Raw genomic sequence first — 25,808 nt, 5'->3', positions numbered from 1 at the left:
GGGCACCATCAAGTACAATGACCATGGATGAGTTAAAGCTCCTAAGCATCCCCTCAGAACTACTTAGATTCTTTAACCACTTTAGTTTCCCATACAAGGGACGTCCGACAAGGTCAATGCACCCCCCCATGAACATACACTACATACGACATATGAACGTGGCCAAAAGCAAGTGCCAAAGACCATGGACCAATTAAAGCGCCTAAGCATCCCCTCAGAAATGCTTAGATTCTTTAACCACGCTTATCCCCCACGAATAGGCCATCCGACAAGGTCAGTGCACTCCGCCCCCCACGAACATACACAACATGCACTTGTCAATGCATTTCCAACATCATCAACATTCTATTTCAATGACATCACCAATACCCACAACAACCTCATTCCATATTGACATAACCATCAATAATAACATCAATTCATGTTGACATGATCACCATTAACAACGTCATCTCAAATCAATATCATCGTAAATATCAACATCACCACATATCAATTAAAGTCACCAATAGCAACATCAATAATAAGTCGCATTCCGCATATAAATATATTTTCCATGCCTGAGGTTCACACTCCCCAGGTCTTCAAACAACACAAGTTTAATAAACAATAATGTTATTCATCAACAATAGATATATCGCATCCTATTCGTTAAAGAGATAGTTTTCTTGAAAGAAAATCAACATGCAACAGGGACAAGCAGATATTCTCATAGCTAGGTTCCCTGACCCTAACTATGGTGTCAAAACAATAAATTTTATGATAACTTCCCTCACCTATCGTGAGCTCTCCGTTGGTTCCTCTTTGCGTTACTCAGAGGTCTCTCTCGTTCACGTTCGTTCGTCCAAACGCAAGTCTCTATTACGCCAAAACGAAAGGAATTTAATATGGATTTCAAAAACAAGGTCAAATGTAACATTTGGGGTCAAATACCCCTGTCAAAACATAAAGGGCTGAGGGGTGTTTCGGATTCTACAAATGGAAACATCATTTTGAAATTTCGATTACGCCAATGTGACCGGGGTTCAGTGAATGTCGTAAATAACCTCAATGTTATAAAAAGATAACTTTTACAATGTCTCATTCTCTAGGGTTTTTCAAAGGAAGTGTAAAAACACCCTATTACAGTACTCAACACATAAGAGACACTAAGAGAAACTCAAACTAGTTAGGAGAAGGCTTAGAAGTCAAGATTACCTCAGAGAAACTTTGAAATGGAGGATTGAGGCATTTTCTCCATCGAATCTTTGAGGAGGATTATGAGGATTCCGCTCCGATTAAAGTGTTCCTCTTGGTGTGGGGGCCCAATGGCAAGCAACGACCGCTCACGGCGGCCACCGGTGGTCTTGGGTGGTGGAAAATAAGGTTTTAGGGTTTGGGAGACGTTTTTGGGAGAAGAGGAGAGTGAAAATCGTGTTTTCACGCTGAGGACGTATTTATAACCTGCAAATTTCGCTTAGCGGGCCTGTCGCACTAAGCCGAAGTTCACTTCTTGTGCTTAGCACAATAATTTAGGCTTAGCACAGCCCCCTCTGCACTAGGGCTCACTTAGCGCACCTTTGGGCCGCTTAGGGCAATTCCCCTCGGTTGGAATTGCGCTTAGCACGCCATTCTCACTTAGCGGGAGACCAAAAGTTACTATTTTCAATATCTCAACGGTCAGACTGTAGAAACATATCTTAGGGATATCCAGACAAAATTTGAAAATGATCCAACGGTTAACGAATCCGGTATCGCAATTTCATTGAACTAGGTTTTGGTAAAATCTAAAATCTCATACTTTCAACTTAGCTTAACAAAACTCCACATAATTCAACATCCATATCAAGAAATTCACACATGACTAGTTCAAGGCATACTTCAACTCATTCAAGTCTATCATATAGTCAAGCAACACAATAAATACAATTAAACTTCGATTTATAACTTATAATATCTCAGGGTGTTACACACACCACGTCGAAGTGAATTAATAAATAATCTAGGAAATCTTTCCACTAAACACACTCCCCCAAACCAAAAATCTCCCCAAACCATACCTACTTTTCACTCAAACATATTTCCAAACCATGTATCTTTGCAATCCCCACCACACACCTTCCTAAGATCTTTCTACCACATCAAAGAAGAAGGACAACCCTCAACACTAACTAGACCCTGTCACCCTCTATATTTGGACTTAATAACTTTCCCCCAAAGAGACTCGTGATCAAAGAATAAGCCCCACCTTCACTTTGTAAGCAAGGATGCACTAAACAATCTTAAATCCTTAATAATTAGCCTTCCTTTATTTTTAGGCAAACAAATTTTTTTCCAACTAATTTTTCCAACTCACCTAAATAATTTTTTTCCAACTCACCTAACTAATTTTTTTTCCTTTCCACTCCCCCACCCATAAGAACTCCCATTGTAATCTAATCAATTTTTTTCACCATCGAGGGAAACCTAAAGATAGAGAAGAAGAAAATAGAGAGAGAAAATAGCACAGATTTGATGAGACATCCTAGCTCCAAAAGATAATACCTTACACTTCCGTGGTGACAATTTCTTCTTAAACTTCTTCACAATGGGTCTCCAAAAAAGCTCTTTACATGAATTTTTACCCACCGCATCCCCAAAACTTAAAAGGGAAGCTCATAAGCCTACAATTCAACCTCTCTCAACTTTTGATCTTTACTTCTGTAAAACTCTAGTGCCCATCATTTTCCTTTCTTTGCTTTCGACTTGTTTGACATATGGTAGAAGGATCTCAAGTTGCCATGACCATGGGTGGTTGAAGCTAAATGGTTATGGGTCGTGAGTGATGAGGGAAGATGAGAATTGAGGTCTTTTTTATTTTATGAAATAAAAGAGGGAAAGACATAATGATTTGTAAAGGATAATTTTGGTGAAAAGGAAAAAAATAAGAAAAAGATATATAGAAAGAAGTCGAATAAAACATTAGAACATCATAAAACTTTATTAAACATCCTCAATTATATCATCCATCAATTTGATTACACCAAAATGATATATATTCATATACAAAGGTCGAGGGAAGAGGGAGGGCTACAAGGGCCATGACCCCCCAACCCCAAGATTTTTTAAAATTTCATAATACCATGTATAAAAATTATTTTCTGGTTTCTCTATTCTTAATTCTCTAACTTCTCTTTAATAATATTTTATGAACATATGTTATCTAAAAGTGAAAAATTTCTTCATTTTTTACTTTCTTCTATTTGACAATTATATTTAGTTTTTCATATTTTTTTACATATCACTATCAAATTATACCAATGTAATTTTAGAAGTGTTATATTCATTCTTATCCATTACTTTATTATTATTTAGCAACCTTAATAAACTTTGACACCAAATCTTACCTATCCATTTTTATTTTTATTCAATACAAAGGTTAATATTGATCTTAACTCTTTATTTAGTCCACTACCAATATTGCTACTACCAATATCATTGGCACCATGATCGCCACCACCAAAACCATCAATATCGTAACCATTGTTGCCCTTACTAGAATGGCAATTGTTGGATCAGTCGAGGATCTGAAAGGGGGTTGAATGGATTCTTTTGACATCTTTACCAATTTGTTCATTAATCATATTAAAATGACCTCTTTCAATTAATCAAAGTTTCCTAAAAAGATTATATAAAAAAATAAACACAATCAAGAAAACTTTCAATGATTATAACGTATGTAAAAACAAAGTTTTTATGGCTCTTTGAGATCAATTCCAATACCAAGATGAATTCAAGACTAAGAGTAAAGAGAATCACACAATAGCTTATGCTAGTTTAGTCCAAATAGGACCTACATCCAGATGTTTTAAGACCTCTTATAACTTTCACTATTTAGAGAATCAAGTACAAATACTACACACACATAAATTCCCTAAAAGAACTCTAATCTTTCCCTGGAAACCTACAAGAGAGAGACTCATAATTTAAACTCTATCAATTCTCTGAACCTCTTGGTAACCCTAACCAAGAATCACAACCCAAAAGAATGTAAGATAAAGGATTGAATACACTTGAATGTGTAGATCTTCAATATCTTCAAGTTCTCTTCATAAGATGATCAATTCATGATGGTAGAATGAATGATTTTTTTATCAACTTCAATCTTCACACTAAATGCAGTGCAATCCTTTTAGAAGATTCTCTAGAAATTTTTTTCTCCAAGACTGAACGTATCAAGAGTCTCTAATAAAGAAAGTGCACATGGGTATCTATAAATTTTGATAGTTAAAACAGATTTAGTTGATTTATAAAACCAGATAATCGATTAATTCATCAAAATCCCCTTTATTTTGCATTTCCAAAAATTGGATAATCGATTATCAAATAAGGTAATTGATTAATTCGTTTCAGTCTGAGTATCTCTATTTCTTTTGTACTTTCTTGGTAATCGATTGTCACATATGGTAATCGATTCGATTGTCACATATGGTAATCGATTATAGAATCACACAAGGCATTTCTCTTTGTTTCTAAGAGTTGGGTAATTGATTATCTTAAGCTATAGATCCTTCTTTCTTCTGAAATTGGCTTGGGCACTTGATTACCAGGTTAAACAATCAATTAATTCAATGCTTCTAGCCAAATTTCAAGTAGAAGTAAGTTCTTATGAAACTTAGAAAACTAGAATACTTCATTCAATTCATATTTGATCAACACTAAGCATGAAAAAGACTTAGACTATATCACACACATGCCTAGTCTAAAAACATTCAATACAAATGTCACATCTATTAAACATGTTTGATATTGCAAAATTATCGAACCAAAACTAAAACTAAGGGCTTTAAGCAATCTAACAACAATGACAATAATGGTGGAGGCGGTGTTGATGGCGACAACTAGGATGCCAATAGGCTAGATCCCTTGATAGAGGCCTATGACCTAGCCAATATTAAGGCCAAACATTTTTAGAAATTAAATTAGGTTAGAGCTTTAATTAAAATCTTTTTTTATCGGCAAATGTTAATTAAATAAGTTAAACTCTAGCCATGTTTTTTATAGTCAATGCTAGATTCGGGTCTAGTATAGTCTAGCCTAGTTTAGCTTATTTTCACCCATAACAATAGTGGGGATGGTGATGTTGGCAATAGTGGTGGTGATCCTAGTAGTGGTAGGGGTTGGGTTGGTGATAATTAGGGGTGGAAATGAGGTGGACTAGATTGAGCCCTACCTAAGCCTGACCTGACTTATTTAATATTACTATGGTCTAAGCCTGAGCTTGTTACCCATCACTAGTGTAACGTCCTTGAATTTTTATTTCTCGATAGCTCTCACACTACGACACCTCATTTAACTCCTCTATTATCTGTTTCGATTGCTTTCAGGATCAATGACTATCCTCACAAACTGACATGAGACTTTTCAACGTGCTTTGCCCCAACTTACATTCTTTCTGGAAAACTTCTTAGAAGGTCACCCATCTCATAACTAGTCCAAGCCAAACACGCTTAACTGTGGAGTTCTTATGTGATAGGCTACCATAAAGTCGATGCATCTTGTTTGTATAGGTAGTACCAACTAATTCCTTTAAGATCACCTCAAATGTACAGTTTCATACCTGGACAACCTATGAATCTCTCTCATTTTGATGTTATTGGCCTGGAGTGTTAAGGTCTGCTATGATACCATTTGTAACACCCTTGATTTTTTACTTCTCGGTGGCTTCGACACTATGACACTTCACACGGTGACACTTCACTCAACTCCTCGTTGGTTAGAACCCCCCACCAATCAGAACCCTTCGTAGGTAACTCTTTTCGAGACCTTGACAATCTGTTTTAGCTACTTTCAAAATCAATGACTGTCCTCACAAAACAACATGAGACTTTTCAGCGTGTTTTGTACTCACTCACACTTTTTGGGAAACCTCTTAGAAGGTCACCCATCCCATAATTGCTCCAAGTCAAACATGCTTAATTGTGAAATTCTTAAGTGATGGGTTACTGAAAAATAAATACATATTGTTGGTATAGTTAGTACCAATTAATTCTTTTTAAGTCATCCTTAACTATACAGTCTCACACCTGTACAACCTCTGGATCATTCCCATTCGGGTGTGATTTGTTCAGGGTGTTACATGTCCACTAGCTTCTGCCTAATTCATCCATAAACCACAACATACTAGGAGAGAAGTATGCTCTGATACCATTTGTAACACCCTTGATTGTTGACTTTTAGTGGCTCATACTCTACGATACTTCACACGATGACATTTCACTCAACGTCCTTGTTGCTTAGAACCCTCCGTAGGTAGTCCTTTCCAAGACTTCAACAATCTACTCCGGCTTCTAGGAGCAATGGCTGATCCCACTAACATGATAATTTTTAGCATGTTTTGTCCTCACTCACGTGTTTTCCCGAAAACTTCCCAAAAGATCACACGTCTCATAATTACTCTAAGCCAAACATGCTTAACTTTTGAGTTCTTAAGTGATGGGCTACCAAAAAGTAGATGCACCTTGTTAGTATAGGTAGTACCAATTAATTCTTTTAAGTCATCCTCAACTATATAGTCCCATACCTGTACAACCTTTGAATCCCTCTTTTTTCGGTGTGATTCGTCGATGTCTCAGATAGGGCTACCTGTAAAGGGTTTTAACTAGTGGAGGGTTCTGACGAACATGGAGTTGAGTGAAGTACCACCAAATGAAGTGTCATAGGATGAGTCACCGATAAATCAACAATCAAGGGCATTTACAAATGGTATCAAAGCAAATCTATCTCTTAGTATGGTGCGGTTTGAGGACGAACCAAGAGGAAGCTGGTAGGCATGTAACACCCCGGCGAATCACACCGAAAAGAGAGAGATCTAGAGGCTGTGAGATTATGCAGTTAAGGATGACTTAAAGGAATCAATTGGTACTATCTATACTAACAAGATGCATTTACTTTTTGGTACCCTATCACTTAAGAACTCTATAGTTAAGCGTGATTGGCTTGAAGTAGTTATGGGATGGGTGTTGTAACGACCCGCCTAGTCGCTACGATATCACCACTCTAAACCGCGAGAATTTCAATTTTTGAAATGAAAACTCCGTTAATTTGCTTATAAAAAATTAAAGTAAATTTTAATTTCATGATATATATTCCCAAACAACGCACCATTACTTAAATGAATACATACACACACACATACACACACACACACACATATATATGTATAGTAACTTAGTACACATCATTCACATAATGAAAAGTAAATTTGTTCATACATATACCTAAATTTGTGATTTACATCCTCAATTAAAAAAAAGAATTATGTAACCAACTACGAAGGAGTTGATTAACAAAACACAATTCTCTCCCAAAATAATCCCAACGTCATCATGTCAGCTCGGCGGCTCCACAAAAGAATCTCACTTCTCATATTCTACTGTTGTCATTCTGCTCCCACAAACAAAGGTTCATGATCATCACAGGTACTAATCACACGGTACAAAAATTGCGAGGGATGAGTTTATTATGAAAGAAGTTAATACAAAAATCAAATAATCATAATTATTAAGAAAACATTATCAAATACCATAAACATACACAAACATCCATTAGTCCAACATACACTCAACAAGTAGTCATCATCCGTCCATAGTTCCAATCAATCATGCTCAGTATGATGCATGCACCTAACCTCAACTCTTAAATGCAATGTAATACTATCCCCAAGGAAATAGCCTAAGCGTTTCCACACGACACTCTCACTTAGGAAAATTAGGCAGTAAGTGTTGAGGTCACTCTGTCATGCACAGACAACTCCCCCCCCCCCCCCTCCACGATGATCAGCCTGAGTCTCAAAGGAGTTGCAAACCGAGTGACATGCCCCCAAGTACAAGTATTTTTCCTCATGAAAAACCACGAGTACTTACTGACAAAGTTTGTACTATTTCCGTGCAATATGAAGTATGAAACATGAGCATTATCAATGCACTGACCATGGATAATTAAAGATTCTAAGCCATCCCCTTCTCTCTTCAGGAATGCTTAAAACTCTTTAAAATACTATTTCACCCTCTAGGGATATCCAACATGGTCACCACACCCCTCATGTACATACACAACATACATCATCAACATCAACATCATCAAGCAATCACATTTCACATACATATATATAAATTCATGCTCGAGATTCACATTCCCCAGGTCTTCAGGCAACATAAACCTCATACAACAATAATCTATAATACCATGAGACTCATATTTTTTTAAGGAAAATTCTAAATTAAAGAGGAAAACTATAGTATTCAAAACAAACTCTTATGCCCATTTAAAATTTAATAAAGAAGTAAATAGAAGAACAAATATAAAATTTTGGGCAGAGTCTTCTCTATATTTAAGACTTTTCCCAAAAATTCCAATGAATACAACAATAACATCATTGACAATTTCTATAATCAGTAACAAACCTATTACATCCCATTAGTTAAAAACACAGCTTTTCTTGAAAACCAGCATGCACATCAATAACAAATATATCACATCCCATTAGTTAAAAACACAGTTTTTCTTGAAAACCAACATGCACAGGGACAGACATACATCCCCATAATTGGGTTCTCTGGCCCCAACTATGGTATCAAAAGTTGTAAACAAATAATAAACTCCCTTCACCTATCTATATCTCTCTCTTAGTTCCTTGCGGCGTTATTCTAAGATCTCTTAGGTTCACGTCCGTTTGTCTAAATGAAGAGCTCTATATACCAAATCAATTCAGTATAGATTTCAAAGACAAGATCAATATTAACTTTTGGGGTCAAATATCCATTCAATTTAAAAAGGGGCTAAATGGGTGTTTTGAGATTCATATCAAAGAGAGGTCATTTTGAAATTCTGATCACGCAACTGTGACCGGGGTTCAACAAATGTTACAAAAAATGTCTATTTTATAAAAAGGCAACTTTTACAATGTCTCTTTTTCAAGGGTTTTTCAAAGGAAGTGTAAAAACATCTAATAATGGTTCCCAAGTCAGAAGAGATGCAAAGATAGACTCAAACTAAAAAGGAGAAGACTTAGAATCACGGTTACCTCGAAGAAACCGTGAAGGAAGGATTGGAGGCTTCATTCTCTACCAAATCCTCGAGTTGAGTTTTGAAGATTATGTTCTGATTAAACAGTTCTTCTCAATGCAGTGATCCGACGGCAAGCAAAGGCGGTTCGTGGCGGTCACCGGTGATTAGTGGTGGTGGAGGAGGAGCTTGGGGGAGTTGGGGGAGGGTTTAGGGGAAGAGAAGGAGGAAGAAAATGACTCTTTTACGTTGCTGGACGTATTTGTAGCCTGCAACACTCGCCCAGGCAAGTTTGGCTCGCCTGGGCGAGCTGATCCAGCTCAAATTTTTCTGCTTCGGTAAAAAATGATATATCATACTAAAGATGTTATATATGAAATCCCAACGGTCAGAATGTTGAGAATTGTCTTAGGAACCTCCAGACAAAATTTTAAGACGATCCAACGGTTAACGAATCACGGATGACGATTTGACTGAAATATGTTTAGATAAAATTTGAAATCTCATAATTTTAACTTAGCTCAACAAAACTCTACATAACTCAACATCCACATCAAGAAATTCACACATGACTAATTCAAGCCATACCTCAACTCATTCAAGTCAACCATATAGTCAAATAACACAATAAATACAATTAAACATCGATTTATAATTAGTAATATTTCAGGGTGTTACAGGTGTTACCACCTTTTGGGATGTTTTTCAGAAAGCGTGTGAGTGAGAACAAAGTACACTGAAAAGTCTTGTGTTGTTTTGTGGGGTTAGTCATTATTCCTGGAAGCCATCGAAACAGACTGTCGAGGTCTCAAAAAGAGCTACCTATAGAGGGTTATGACCAACGAGGAGTTGAGTGAAGTGTCGTAATATGAGAGTCACTGAAAAGTCAACATTTAAGGGCGTTACAATGAACCTATTTTTTAGGCTTGGGCTTGACCTTTATAGAAGGTTGCCTTCCTTGATAGTCTATTTAAAGACTTGTTTCATATTAAGGAGTATAGAAATATATATTTTTCTTTAGCAAAGTCAAATATTTTCATTAAAAAATAATAAGATAATTTTAAACCACAAGATGAAACCAAAACTTGCGTACAAAGATTACATGTGACAGACTACCAAAACCTTTTAAGCCCCACCAAAAGAAAAAAAATCCTATTCCTGCTATCCATATATGATTTATAGGAATTAACCTATTCCAAACATTAAAATGGTTTAAATCATCAAACTACTAAAATAATTTTCTAATTTCATTAAAATAATTAAATATTATATATGTTAATAATACTTTTATTAAAAAATAGGTTTAAATCTTATTTTGGTCCCTCTATTTTTAAAATTATGCAATTTTAGTTTCTCTATTTTAAAATAGAGACAATTAGTCCTCCTATTTTTTAAAATTTACAACTCCGGTTCTCCTATTTTAAAATAGAGACATTTAGACCCATATTATTGTTAATTTGCATTTTTGATCCTTTTGTCAAACTAAAAGCATTGAATGTCAAGAGATTAACGTTGACTACAACACAAATTAAATAAATAATCTTGTGTCACATCATTAAATTTGGATCAAATAAAATTAATTTCTTATTGATCAACAAATTGAATTTGATGGAAGGATCAAAGTTGTAAATTTTACAAAACTGGAGGATTAAATGTCTCAATTTTAAAATAGATGGACTAAAATTTTAGATTTTAAAAATAGGGAGACAAAATAATTTTATTTGAAAATAGGTGGACTAAAAGTACGAATTTTGAAAAATAAGGTACCAAAATTATATTTAAACCTAAAAAAATATATTGTTGCCTAATAAGTTAGCTTGTTAGGCTTAATATAACCTTACCTATTTAACTAAAAAAGCTGAAGTTTAACCTTTTTGCTAAATAGCTGACTTAACGGGTTAAATCATTTAGACCTTCAATGAATGACTTGACCAACTTCCATCCCTAGTGATAATATTAATGGATTAAATAAAGAATTAGGATATTAATCATTGAATTAAATAAAAATAAATAGATATAATTTGTTACCAGTCGTCACATGATAATAAACTCAACGAGTGAGAATGAGTTTAACAAATTATAATTACCTTAATAATATAATTTGATTTCTCCTATATTATATAATACCATTTAATATAAATGAAACATAATTTTAAAGAGAGAAAGCAATAGGGTGTTTTAATTTGCTCTTAACTTTTTTTTGCTTAAAGTTTTATATATTCAATTATTTTTCAAAATTACATCAAAGTTCAAAATATTTAAATAATAAAAAACTAAAAAAATGTAAATTTAATAGAATTTATTAAAAGTATTTCTTCTTTAAAGTATGAATTTCAAATCCTAATATTAAAAATGTTACTAAATATATGAAATCTATTATAAACAAGGAAAAATAAAATTGGAAAGATAACAATTAAATAACAAATATAGATTCAAACAAATTAAACAATAAAATATTTTTTTTGAAAGAATTAGATGGAATGATCTTTACTTCGCCTTATATTTATAGAGATACTATATATAAAAAAAGACGTTTAAAAAAATAAACTATTATTTCTATTTAATTCCTTTGTTAGTGTAATATTTATTATTATTTTGAGAAATGCGAAAATTATTCACCAAAGCACGTCGTTTGAGCAGAGGGCAGTGTTCTGTTTTGGTTTGGGATCCCAATTCACGGAACCTACTCTCTACTCTCCAGGGTTCCTTCTTTCACCTCTGCAATTTCTACTCCGCCACGCCCTACGACATTGTTCGTCGTAACCCTCTCTTCGTTCCACTTAGGGTATGCCTTTATCCCCAATTCTCAATTTCAATTTTCACTTTCTTCACTCGCACTACACTCACTCCACACACACCCATAGGGATATGTGTATTTTCAGTGTGAAATTCTGATAAAGTTTTATTCTTTTGCCATAGAAGAGAAAAGGGTTTGTTTGGATATGGAAGGTGACGAGCACATGAACGAGGTTCCATCAGAGAACAGCAACTTGGGAAGTGATTCTTTGGAAAAGGAGAACATTTTGGAAGATGAAAAGGAGGATTTACAAGATGGGTTGAAGTTGAGGGTGGTCACTGAGGAAGTGAGTGGAGTATTGCTCGCTGAGAATGGTTGCATTTCTCTTGAGGATGGGAGTCTCAAAAGAAGCCTTGAGACTGTTGGAACATGTATCCTTTTTATGAAATTTAGTATTCAATGTTTGTGAAATTTAGGATTCAATGCTTGTTCTTCTATTATTAGATAATGGCACTTTTGAAGTTCTTCTAGTTTGCTGCTTGACTGTACTCAGTAGAAACCCCTATGTGTGAAATTTGGCTTAGATGAATAAATTGGATGCTTTCATTGCTTGTGTGTATTGATGTAACTTGTGAGTTTTTTGCAATAGGATTCATCCAAATTATGCATGTGTGATTGGTGGAGGAGTTAGTTAAAATGGTGAATTTCTCTTCCATCCGCCTTATGTGGTGGTCTTTGGTAATTTCTGTGTCATTATTGTTTTAAATTGGCTTAGATTTAGTGTAGTTAATAGCACGTTAAAACTGTGCTATTGTTACAGGGATGACTCCTGCACTGTTGCAGGACACGACTTGTCTTTTGTAATTTCTGTGCCATAATTGCTTTAAATTGGTTTAGAACACTGTAGTTAATAGCACATGAAGCCGTTGCAGTGTGTGCAGCCTCTGGCTGCTACTGGGATGGCTGTGACGGAGTGTTTCAGTTTTGTGGCTGATTTCATGGCCAGAAAGGTGTGAATCACAGTGTGATAGCACCAAAACCATGTCTGAATTGTGACCACCTTCTCTGTTCCTATCTCTGTGTCTGCATCTCACCCCCTTCTTCTCTGCAAGCCGCAAATGCATGTCTGCAACACTCTCCGCCCTGCACTATTGTTGGATGCGACTTTTGTCTTACCACCATTGACCTCCCACTCTGTCATATGTGAACCTGCCTTTTCATTAGCTACCTGCTGAAGTGGTCTTAGGGAGTTAGGGTTTCAGGGGAATTGGCCAATGTGGCCCAAACATTTTTATGTTTACTCTTTTTAGGTTTTTGTTTGTTGGGCCTCAATTTGAGTTTAGTTGCCTTTTTTATTTATTTATTTCTTTAAGCATAACATATAATGTAATAAACAAAATATTAGTAATAAAAAGTTTCAGAGCAGTGGCTATAACGCCATGCTACTGTAGCATTTTTGGTTGTGGCTGCTACCTAGGATTGGAAAGACTGGTTTAGAACTATGGTCTTTGTAAAATATCTTCCATCTGTGATGTGGTCTTTGGTAATTGCTGTAGTTGCTCAGTTTGAAAGGACTAAATTGATCTATTATGCAAAAATGTGTTTTATCCCCTTTAAAAAACATGTGTGCAATTTTTGCATCTTAATTTTCAAATTCTGCTATACCCCTATTGGTTCATAATCGGATTTTACTTGCTTGCATAAGTTCTGTGCAGTCTATCTTTTTCCTAGTTATTATATGTTTATATCATTGGCACTGATGAATACTTTTGAAATATCCTGTTAGTATGCAATCCCTAATATACTCTGTTTCCTTAATAAGTCATGCTAGCTGTATCAGGTGCTAAAAGAGCTCGGATTACAGTTGATGAAGATCAACCTTCAGTTCATTTTACGTATAATTCCCTAACAAGGTTTGTACAAGTTGGTCAGGAAAATTATTCAAAACCACATTGGGACATTTTATGTGCCCTACGTGAGAAAATAGAACTGTATTTGTTATTTTTTTTGGTATTAAAGTTTAAAGTGTCCCAATCATGCAGTTTGGTTCCTTTGATTGAAATTTTGACTTGTGCTTGAACATTTTCCAGAGCTAGTAGACAGAAGCTTCAGGAACTTCTACAGAAATGGTCAGAATGGCATGCTAAACATGTTTTGTCATCCAATGCAAGGCCAATTATTTTTTATTTTTCATAGTGAAAGAAGATTTCCCTTAATAAATAAATGAGTAAATAGATGATAGAGAATAAAATATTATGAAAAGAAAACATAAAAGATGAACAGAAAGTGTGAAGGCAAGGGTTTGAAATGAACTTGTAGTCTGTTTGATAGCTATAATCCAAATAATGACAAATGAGGGTCTAAGATGCCCAAATGCAAATACTTGTTTTTCTCTTATAAACCATAGAATCTTGAAGGTTAAAGTGTTTTCAATTTCAAATCAAGATTTTGAAGTTTGTTCTTGATGAATAGACATTAATTTTGGCATTGGTGATGGGGTTGTATGAGATTATTGGTCTTCTGATATAAAAAAACCCTTGTTAAAATGTGGCTACTTGACAAATCTTTATGTTTTGGAGATGATTACATCACGTGAGACAGAACAATGTTGTTTATAATTGGCTCTAGCCTTGGGTTTAACAAAATGTTGTACCAAATGACCTATAGACAACACGGGTGATCTAGTGAACATCCAATGGAAGGATTCTTAGACATTTGGTATATTGGCAAGGAGATGGGTGGCAATTGTGCTATTAACAAATGCAGTTTTTACTTTTGTAAAGAATGGTAATGCTGACGTCGTGTTTCTGTTCAGGATGCTAGCGAAGTGTTGGAATCCGGTGAGGAGACATTTTTTCCTGCTCTGCATGTTGGACTTGAAAAGACTTCTGCCGTGGTGAGTTTCCCAAGTCTGTTATGAGAACCTGCAAAACTGCAGGTTTTGAAACTTTCAATACCACTGCTAGGAAACTTTTCTTTGTCACTAGTTCCAAGGGTTAGCATTGCCGGAATTGTTCTTGGTTTCTTCAATTTCTGTCATTGTCTGTTTTACGTAATCTGGTTAGTCCCGGAATAAAGGTTTTAGTTGTGGTTCTCAAATGCAATTATGTGCAGTTGGTTGTAGTAATAGAGCTAGGGTTGTAACAGTCATTGCAGTGTGAAGTCTTGGTTCACTGCATTTTGTAATAATTGCCTTATCTGTCATCATTTTTCTTTGTTTTTAACTCTTCTTCAAGTGTGATTTTTGCTACACCATTTTTATCTATGATGTTCATGCTGCTTTTTCCCAAGTGCCTTTATTTATGACTGCTGCGTTGTGAGAAGACTAGGGTGGTGGTGGTTGTGGGAAGTCTATCTGAGTCATAGTTATACGATTTGCCATTATAAGAATAATGGGCATGATATTGTATTAGCTAATATGTGCAAGAGAAATGCTACCAACATGCTCTTTAACACTCATTATTAGTTGAAATTTATTGGAAACCACAAAATTCTGTGGGCCCCTCACTTATTTAATGAGTCCCGATCCTACTCATTATTTTGTAGTTTTCAATAACTTCTAATCGATAGCAAAGAGTGTGTTAAAAAGAGTCTCTTAGAGTGTGTTGCTAGTACCTCTAGGTGCATTTATTGTTTCATTGAGGTTTTTTTATCTTGCAACATGAAAAGGAAAAGATTATTTTTGCAATACCGGATATATCATTTTTTCCATTTCTTTCAACTGCAGTCATTCTGGATGGAGAACCAAACAAGAAATGATAAGAACAAAGATTTCATTCCTTTAGCTGATAATACTGTGCCTCTATATGATTGCGGATATGCTTTGGGATTGACTTCAGCTGATGGTTCAAGTAATGTGGATGGGTAAACACCGTTACTTTGTATTCTTTAAGGATGAAATTGTTGGTGCACTTAGCTCACCATTTCTAGATGGTTCATGTGATCATACAATGTTTGAAATATAATACTATGAAGTAGGATTAATGGAAGCATCTATTTTCTATTATCACAGTTAGCTTGCCAAGGGCATGCTTGATTAACCATTTAAAATGCACATTTGGAGGGTAAACTCAGTTTGCACATCAAAGTTTTCCCTGGAAGCTCAGTTTTGTAGATGCAATACTTGGGTTGCTTTTGCAAATTCAGTTTGCCAACTTAAGTTTAACCCAAACTTAAGTTTGCAAATTCAGTTTGCCAACTTAAGTTTAACCCAAACTTAAGTTTGCAAACTTTTATCCAAACATGCACTAAGTCTATATTTGCTTTTCTGTTTGGGTTACTCCAAACTCACTTTGGAGAGTAAACTCAGTTTATGACATGTTTGGTTATCCTCTAAAGTATGTTTGCACATTAAAATTTTGCCTGGAAACTCAGTTCTGTAGAAGCAAAATTTGGGTTGAATACCAAGTTAAATGTTAGGACCATTCCAGCATAGCACATGCTTAATAATAACAATTGGCTTGTTGTTTGTTAGTATGTTTATCGAATCTCCTATGGATCTTTATTACTTGTTGGATATTGAAACCGTGATCTGATACTGCCCTAGTGCCCTTACTTTGCAATGGACTAACGAGTCATAAAATTTCCTGAATGTAGGGTGGTATGGCATGGCTAGTCTTGCTAAGTGTGAGATTGTTTCTGTTGTCTATATGATAATATTTCATTACGAATAGAAATTCACTTTCACAGTAGTATGAGAAGTTCCAACTTTCTAAGGTGTCTGTAACTTATTGGAATCTCCTCTTGGGTTTTCAAATCTAGCTGTTTGGGAGGGACCTATTGTTGAGGTTGGCAGATATGTAAAACAGCAGTCCTACCTTTTGATGGTGAATAAGCTTTACATATTCACTATATTTTGTTTGGTGATTAGAAGCTTAGGGAAGGTGCTGTCATTGTTTACAGTGAAAAATTCGCAAATCAAATCTCAATTCATAATTTTAGAGTATGTGCGTTTTTGTATGAGCAGGAAGTTTAGTTCAGATGGCATTTTGATATGTAAGAAAGCCTTACTTGGCCAATTGATGTTGCCATCTGTAGCAGATTGTGTAGTGGTGGGAATGTTGTGTATGTATGGTTTAGGGGTGGGATTTATCAGTAAAGCAGCCTATGGCTCTAGATTGTGTTGTGTTATTTTTTTTCCCAGTTGACCTCTAGATTGTGTGTGTGTAACTTCATGAATTTCCATACCATATGTTTAGAAGTTAGAACCATAGATGACACAGACTAGTTGATCAGGGATTAAAAACAGAAATTACACGTGATTATCCTGTCAAACTCCTTGATGATGTGACAAGTCACTTGGTTATCAATGCTACTATAATGCCATCAATTAATTTTATTACTTGATATGTTAAGAGAGCTTGACAACTGAATGACACTCATACACTTTATTTTAGATTAACAAGAAAAACTTTTCTTAACCCTCAAGTCTTCCCTTAAAACTGTATGTATGTTAGTCCTTATTAACTGTAATCTTATATGGTTGTGTGTGTGTGTACACAATATCTTTAACAAAATATTTTATCAGTTGAGCAAGATCAAGTTACTCAAACTCTGAATTATTAAGTGGCTATATGTTAAAGATATTGGAATAAACATATGCTTTGAATGTGTTAGCTGTAGTTATTGATAAATTGCATGTTCAACTGATTGTTTCTAAGACAACGAATTCATGACCAAAGTGGCAGGATGACATAATGGGTTGTATTGTGGTAAAATAATTGAAGATTGCACTAAGTTTTTTATACTTGTGCTGGAGTGTAACTAATCCATACATCGGAGACTTTTGAGATGTAGCAGAATTTTCAGCCTTCACAAAACAATAAGATTTTTTGTGTTATGCAGGAGCTTGATCCACCTACGTGGCTTAACAGAATGCGAGAACTAGGATACCCACCTGGATATCTTGGTAAAATGCATTTCTTTCACAATTTTTTTGTTTCACAATACTTTGCCTATGATCTACCCAAACGTTCATCTTGTGTTCTAATATATGGTTTATGTTTAATGCTATAAGCATAAGTTGCTAGACATGTTTGAGAAATCTGCTGAGGATGTTGCAGAAGTGTCTTTCTATTCTAAATTAATGAACTTGTACTGTTGTTTCAGTGTTTTAAGTTTATCATTTTTTGGTTTGTATTAACTGTATTGATTATCCGTCTTTCCTTTTCATTTTTTCTTAGTTGGTGTATTAAATTAGCTAACCTTATAACCTATGTTTGGAATTTAGATGTGGACAATGAGGATCAGCCTTCTGGCATTACAATATTCACTGATAGTGAGATTGCTGACCAAGAGGATGGGGAAATTATGGAAGCTGATGCTTCCAAACCAAAGCGTAAAAAGACTGTCAAATTTCCTGGAATAAATGCTCCTATTCCAGAAAAAGCTGATGAAAGATTGTGGGGCACTAGGGCTGGACCCTCGAGTTCAGACATATCAAGAAACTTGTCATTGCCACAGCACAGGTCGAATTATAGTACTGATTATGGCAGCCAAGGATATCATCGCGAACATAGATTAGGGGATCTTAGGGATGATGGTCCACCAGGGGACCCAGGACATAGTTCATCTATGTTCAGTTTTCATCCTAGGTTTGGTGGCCATGATTCTGCACTAAGAAGTCCTTCAATGGCAAGGTCTCAATCTGACAGGGGTAGAAGTCCTATGCATGACGAAGAATCCTCAATGCCTTTTTCTTTCCATTTTCTTCATTATTCATCTTCAGAGAGGTATTTTTGGCCCTTGGATCAAGATTCTGGTAGACTAGGGAGCTGGACCTCCGAAAGTATGTATTATGACAGGGACTGTGATTTTTCGTCTCGATTTATGGACAGGTCAAACGATGGTCACTACCGCAGTTGGAGGTGAGGATGGCACAAACAGGATCAATCATATTGGTAGGTTCTGAAGATACATTCCTGTCATTCATACATTGAAATTATTTACCCTCACCTGTATTAAGGACTGGGGTTATGCAGAGTTCTAGCGAAGTTAGCAGCTTTAACCATTTTTCTGGTATAGCTTTATTTGCACTCTGCTTTATGTTATTAGGGTTTATAGCCTACTCCTAACTCTGAGTTGCTTGTAGAATGAAACTTTAGCTCATGTTTAAATCTTTGCAATAGAATATGGTTATTTGTGAAAGATGAATTATCTATTATAACTTGTTTTTTTTTTTCTTCTTCTTCATGTCTCTATTAGTACGTGGAGTTCCTTCATTATGGAATATAAGTAAAAAAAAAAAAAAAGAACTCATTTATGTTGATTAAGTTAATTAAATTAATTTTTACTATTTTCTTTTAAAAATAGATTTTTTTTCTCTTAAGATGCCATTCTTATAAGTAAAAAAAAAAACCCTTTTATGTTCATTAAGAAAGTTAATTAAATTTAATTTTACTAATTTCTTTTAAAAAATACTTTTTTTTTTCTTAAGATGTCCTTGGTTGAAACTTGACATCAATAATAGACTAAAATCAAACTTTTATATATTTCTTAAAGGGACCAAAATCAAACTTATATTAATTAAAATTAAACTTTTAAATATTTAGAACCAAAATCATTTTACAGTATTAAATGTTTCAAACGTTAATCTAGTTATTAGGCTGGGTAGGAATTTATGATTAAATTATGCTTAAATATGTTTTGGTATCTGTATTTTATTGTTTTTTTTTTGTTTTGGTTCTTATATATATATATATATATATATATATATTGTAAATTGTCATTGCAAAATTCTTTCTTTTATTTTTGTTTTGTTTTAGTTCTTGTAATATGTAAGAGGTCTGTCATTTAGTATATGTAAGGCTTGAGTTTGACTCATTACCTGTTATAGGCTTTTTTTTAAGGCTCGGCTCGGCTTATATAAAAGCCTAGCTTGGCCCACGAGCCTATTTAAAAGCCTGCTTAAAGACATCTTTGATTAATTAATTATTTTAAAATCTAGTGAAATACTAACTAAAAAAAGAAACTTATAAAATTTCGTATAAGTAATGTACAAATCCAAAAATAATTGATAAACAAAATCATATTGAATTCAAGTCGTTAAAGCACAGAGTATATCAAAAGAAAATAAAAAGAGCATAATATTAAAAAAATGTATGGATTAGAGATGATTTGCAGAAAATGAATTTTATTCTACGTGAACAGTGTGCATGAACAGTAATAAAAAATGGAATTCTAAAATCTTAGAATTATTCTCCTCTCCGAAAAAAAACACCCTAAACTAAAACCTTGATGCTGTTATATAGGTCCTTAGCCCCAAAGTTTACAAATCTATTTTAAGTCCAAGCTCATAAACGAAATAAAATAAAATCTGGACAAGATAAGATAAGATGAGATGAAATAAAATCTAGACGAAATAAAATCTAGATAGAATAAAATTTGAATAAAATAAAATCTAGATAGAATAAAATCTGGATAAGATAAGATTTGATAAAATAAAGTTATTATTATTATTATTATTAGTTAAACAAGCCGGCTTGTCAAGCTTAACAAGCTTTTTTTATGGTTTGAGTTTGACCTTTTTATCTAAAAAGGCTTTTTAAAAAGTTTGAGCTTGACCTTTATAGTAAACAAACCAAGCCGAGCCGAGCCGAGCCTTACATAGGCCGAGCCGAAGGCCCTCGACAAGCTGCTCGGCTCATTTCCACCCCTAAGTACACGCGTAAAGCTTAGGGACTACTATTGGCCCCGACCTTATTGCTACTCATCGCACCAATATTTTAATTTTCAAAAATACCCTTCCCCACATTGTATAGTAGCATTGTACTTTCGCTGTATTATTGGGGGTGAAAAAAAAACCCAATAGAAGTATGATTTTATTGTATAAATGAGGTGTCAAAAAAATCTAACAATAGAAACACAATTCCGTTGTGTATTTGTCAACAAAATTGTGTTTATGTTGTATTAAGGGAAGTGAAAAAATATATACTATGAAAACAAGATAGTGTACAATGGGATCATATTTCCATGGTATATATTTTTTCACCTCCCTTAATCCAATGGATACACAATTCCGTGTGACCAAATATCCATGCGAAAATGCAATTCCGTTATGGCGAGGAGAGCACATCGGTGGATGTGCATGACAACACAATGATGGTGATGAGGAGTTGCATGTGTGGAGCCTCAAAGGTTGAGGTCGCACACGTAGGGGATATCGTGTGCGATGACACAATAATGGTGGAGAGTTGCATTGCGGAGCCTTGAAGGTGGAGGTCACGAGCACAGAGGATGTTTCGCATAAGGGCTCTGTGCAACACTGATGATGGGGGATGTGGCGGTGCGGGGCATGGAGGAGATGGGATGAGGTTGTGGCGCAGTGTGAAGGTGGTCGATGGTGATAATGGTTGCTTGACTGTGGTGAAGGGAAGGGAGGAGTTGTGGTTCTAGATTTGGCTGGGGATTGGGAGAGAAGAAGTGGGGGATGCAGGAGTGGGTGAGAAGATGGGGGAATGTTGGTTAATTTTGAAAATCGAGATAATCCTGGATAAATCTGAAGTCGTGTATAAACACTTTCAGATTGAATCAAATTTCGGGGTTCAACCAAAATTGTTCAATCGGATAAAATCAGAAGATTATAATTCAAGAGTTTTGTTTTGGTCTTGTGAGTTTTTCACATGTTATGCTTTCTGAACCAGGATGATTATTTATAATCAAAGAACAGGTGGTTTTTGGCGGTTGATGGAAGTTATTTATTTTTAAAAATTGCCGTTAATGGAAGTTTTAGTAACTTCCATGTAACTTCCAACCGTTGATGGAAGTTTTAGTAACTTCCATGTAACTTCCAACCTTTGCCTAAACCGAACATCTCGTTATTACATTAAAACAAGCGTGCACTCTTATTTTAACATAATAAAGAGATCAATTACACTAAAATGTCCAACAGACCTCCCCCATTTTAGTGTAATTACCGATCAAATCACCAAAGTCATAACATACAACAAACTACTGCATAGATGAAATATCGTGACGATTGAATTTCATCTTAGCAAATTACACGTTTCAAATATTCGAATATCAGGGTGTCACTAAGGATTGAACCCTTTCTATTCATAATGAATACATGAAGATAATCTGTACAATAGTTTATAACATTACTCTTGCTCGACACTAGTTTTACTAGCCTGTGTCCCTATCCTTCATAAGCATATCAAAGCCAAGTCCCAGCTTCTTGAAGCGGCTAAACTTCATGCTTATATAGGTAGTCCTTTTCTTTCTTGCACCTGTAAATGCAATTTTTCAAAAGAACCATTGAGAAGTTATACTTCAACCTCCTTAACTTACAGAACCGAACACATTCCTTTTGGGATACTTTCGATGATGTGTTCCAATCTCTACATGTTAAGCTTTCCACATTGAATTCAGCACCTAATGTCATATTAGATGGGAATTGGGTATCTTAACATAAGAGATTTCAGATGGACTTTAATCCTAATCCCACAGCCGACCTTTTTACGAGATCTCTACTTAACCCTTTGGTTAAATGATCGGCCAAATTATGCTGAGTTCTCACAAACTCCACTGATATCACACCATGCATGATTAACTCCCGAACCATGTTGTGTCTAACACCCAAGTGTCTAGACTTCCCATTATACACTTGACTATATGCCTTAGCCAAAGTTGCCTGACTATCACACCTGATAGACATGGGAGGTATAGGTTTGGGCCACAATGGAATCTCATAGATTAGATTTCTTAGCCACTCAGCTTCTTTACCAGCTGCTGCTAAAGCTACAAATTCAGATTCCATTGTTGAATTTGTAATGCAGGTCTGTTTCTTGGATGCCCAAGAGATAGCACCTCCTCCAAGGAGGAATACCCAACCACTTGTGGATGAATAATCCTCCATATTGGTTATCCAACTTGCATCAGAGTAACCTTTAATAACCGAAGGAAATCCAGTATATGTCAAACCATAGTCAATGGTTCCCTTTAAGTACTTGAATACTCTATTCATAGCTTGCCAATGATGAGAACTAGGATTACTTGTAAACCTACTGAGTTTAGCAACAGCATAAGCTATATCAGGCCTAGTACTAATCATTGCATACATGAGTGATCCTATCGCCCTTGAGTATTCAAGTTGAGACACTGCTACACCTTTATTAGGTAATAGCTTCAGGTTAGGATCAATGGGAGTACTTACCGGAGAACAATCTTTAAAATTAAATTTCTCCAATATCTTCTCAATATAATGTGATTGAGAGATGAAAATACCATTGTTTCCACGTTTGATCTTTATTCCTAAGATCACATCCGCCTCCCCCATATCTTTCATATCAAACTTAGAAGACAAAAATGTCTTAGTTTCATCAACTTGATCTTGGTCGGTACCAAAGATCAACATGTCGTCTACATACAGACAAATGATAACTCCTTTGCCATGAGTATCAAACTTGCTGTATAGACATTTATCTGCTTGGTTTATAACAAAACCACTAGACAACACAACCTCATCAATTTTTTGATGCCATTGCTTAGGCGCTTGTTTCAAGCCATAAAGAGATTTCATCAGTTTACACACCTTATTTTCATTTCCTGGCATAACAAACCCTTCAGGTTGTTTCATGTATATCTCTTCATCCAATTCACCATTTAAGAATGCAGTTTTCACATCCATTTGGTGAATCATCAGATTGTGGATAGCAGCAAGTGCTAACAACAGTCTAATAGTGGATATCCTAGCAACAGGAGCATATGTATCGAAAAAATCAATACCCTCCTTTTGCCTAAAGCCTTGGATAACCAATCTGGCTTTGTACTTGTCAACAGTACCATCCACTTTCATCTTTCTCCTAAAGATCATCTTACATCCTAATGGCTTACATCCAGGAGGTAAGTCAACCAATTTCCATGTATTATTTTGCATGATGGAATCCATCTCACTTTGGATTGCTTCTTTCCAGAATACAGCATCCCTTGAAGCCATTGCTTCACTAAAAGTCTTTGGGTCTTCCTCAACATTAAGGCAATATTGATATTGAAATTCAATATCATTCCTTGACCCTTCAAGCAAATAGAGTTGAAAGTCATCACCAAATGACTTAGCTTTTCTTACTCTCGTACTCTTTCTAGTTTCAGTACTAGTTAAAGGTATATCCTCAATATTAACTGAGACTTTCGACATGGAATTCATGTCCTTTGGCCTAGGTATAGATGTAAACCTTTGTTCATCAAAGATAGCATCCCGTGACTCTATAACCGAGTTCACAGCAATAGAATCATTAGATTCTAGCACATAGAATCTATATACTTTAGAATGTTCAGCATATCCAATAAATATGCAATCTATACCTCTTTCACCTATGGTTTTCCTTTTAGGTTCTGTAAGCCTGACTACAGCCCTACATCCCCAAATTTTGAGATAACTCAAATTTGGTGTCTTTTTGTGCCAAAGTTCATATGGGGTAACCTTATTCCTTTTGTTAGGAATTCGGTTCAACAAGTAACAGGCTGTCAACATAGCCTCACCCCAAAATCCTTCACTTAAACCCGAATAGGATAACATGGAATTCACCATTTCTTTCAAGGTTCTAGTCTTCCTTTCGACTACACCATTCTGTTGTGGTGTATAGGGAGCTGTAGTTTGATGTATTATTCCAGTAGATTGAAAATAAACCGGATCATAATACTCACCTCCCCTATCCGTACGAAGAGTTTTGATTAGCCCATTTTGATGAAGTTCTACCTCTTTCTTATAAATTTTAAATTTATCAAGAGCTTCATCTTTTGTATTTGATAAATATACATAACAATACCTTGATGCATCATCAATAAAAGTAACAAGATATTTTTTATGACCTAATGATGGAGTAGCATGCAAATCACACAAATCACTATGAATAAGGTCTAAGACTTTAGTCTCACTTTTAACATCCTTAAAAGGTTTCCTAGTGATCTTGGTCAACATGCAAGTTTTGCATTTTTCAATGTTCATATCAAAAGGAGGAATCATACTTGTTTTTGACATATCTTTTAATCTTTTGTAATGAACATGTCCTAATCTAGCATGCCAAATTTCTGATTTTGTCATATTAGTTATAGAACTACACAAGGCCATACAAACAGATTCATGAACAAAAGGAACATCAATGTTTAATTTAAACATTCCATTACAACGATAACCAAATCCAACAAACGAACCATGTCTTGACAAGATGTACTTGTTACTTTCAAGTACTTGCTTGAAACCACAATTATTTAAAACCATACCAGACAATAAGTTCTTACGAATACCAGGTACAAATAAGACATTATCCAAATACAAACTTTTTCCGGAAGTAAAAACTAAATTCACACAACCTAATCCTAGGATTGGTTCAGTTGCAACATTGCCCATCTTCACAATAGAGCCATCATCGATTGGTCTAAATTCCTTGAACCAACGACGATCTTTGCACACATGGCTTGTTGCTCCCGAATCAAACCACCAAGCAACGTCGTCATCCTGCACATAGAATGCATCAGATATTAGTGATACATAATTTGAATTCGTATTCGAATTAAAATTATTCACTACAATCTGACCTTGTTGCTTTTCAGGATCATTAGACCCACTTGGACCAGCCTTGTTCTTTCCTTTGAACACCCGGCAATCCCTCTTTAAATGACCAGGTTTCCCACACTTCCAACATGACAATTTTGTCTGTTTGTTTGGACCTTTGTTCTTATTTCCTTGAAATTTTCGTTTGTTACCTTTAGCATTATAATTTTGCTTAATTGTTCCACTTTCCTCTACCATATTAACGGAAGAGGAACCTGCTACGTTTTTATCATTGACTTTGTCAATTTCCTAAGCCCTCAGCGACTCCTCAATCATGAAATGACTACCGAGTTGAACCAAAGTCAACTCTTCCTTCTTATGTTTCAAGGTATGCTTGAAGTCTTTCCAAGAAGAAGGCAGTTTATCAATTATAGATGAAACTGCAATGGATTCATCCATTTTCAAATCATGTTGAGTAAACTGACCCAAAATCCGCAGCAGTTCATTATATTGTTCCATAACAGGCCTCGAATCAATCATTTTGTAATTAAAGAAATT

General features: G+C 35.2%; 1 protein-coding gene across 1 annotated transcript; it reads left to right on the top strand.

Annotated features, from left to right (window-relative positions):
- The first annotated feature begins 11,634 nt into the window (after positions 1-11,634).
- Positions 11,635-18,932, top strand: LOC114398532. Its single transcript, XM_028360719.1, has 9 exons — positions 11,635-11,809; positions 11,944-12,192; positions 13,593-13,674; positions 13,852-13,927; positions 14,577-14,657; positions 15,489-15,625; positions 16,728-16,806; positions 17,606-17,669; positions 17,991-18,932. The coding sequence occupies exons 2-9, from the start codon at positions 11,967-11,969 to the stop codon at positions 18,629-18,631; spliced, it is 1,386 nt and encodes a 461-aa protein (XP_028216520.1). The 5' UTR covers positions 11,635-11,809; positions 11,944-11,966; the 3' UTR covers positions 18,632-18,932.
- Positions 18,933-25,808: the final 6,876 nt, after the last annotated feature.

This window comes from Glycine soja, chromosome 19 (genome assembly GCF_004193775.1).
Source record: "Glycine soja cultivar W05 chromosome 19, ASM419377v2, whole genome shotgun sequence".
Classification (NCBI taxonomy): Eukaryota; Viridiplantae; Streptophyta; class Magnoliopsida; order Fabales; family Fabaceae; genus Glycine; species Glycine soja.
This window is presented reverse-complemented; position numbering and strand designations above follow the sequence as displayed.

Bases quoted from the DNA above. Each gene is read 5' to 3' on its own strand.
- LOC114398532 (XM_028360719.1), top strand. From the start codon at position 11,967: ATGGAAGGTGACGAGCACATGAACGAGGTTCCATCAGAGAACAGCAAC. The intron at 13,928-14,576 runs GCAAGGCCAATT...GTTTCTGTTCAG, and splicing joins AACATGTTTTGTCATCCAAT to GATGCTAGCGAAGTGTTGGA. The intron at 17,670-17,990 runs GTAAAATGCATT...TTTGGAATTTAG, and splicing joins ATACCCACCTGGATATCTTG to ATGTGGACAATGAGGATCAG.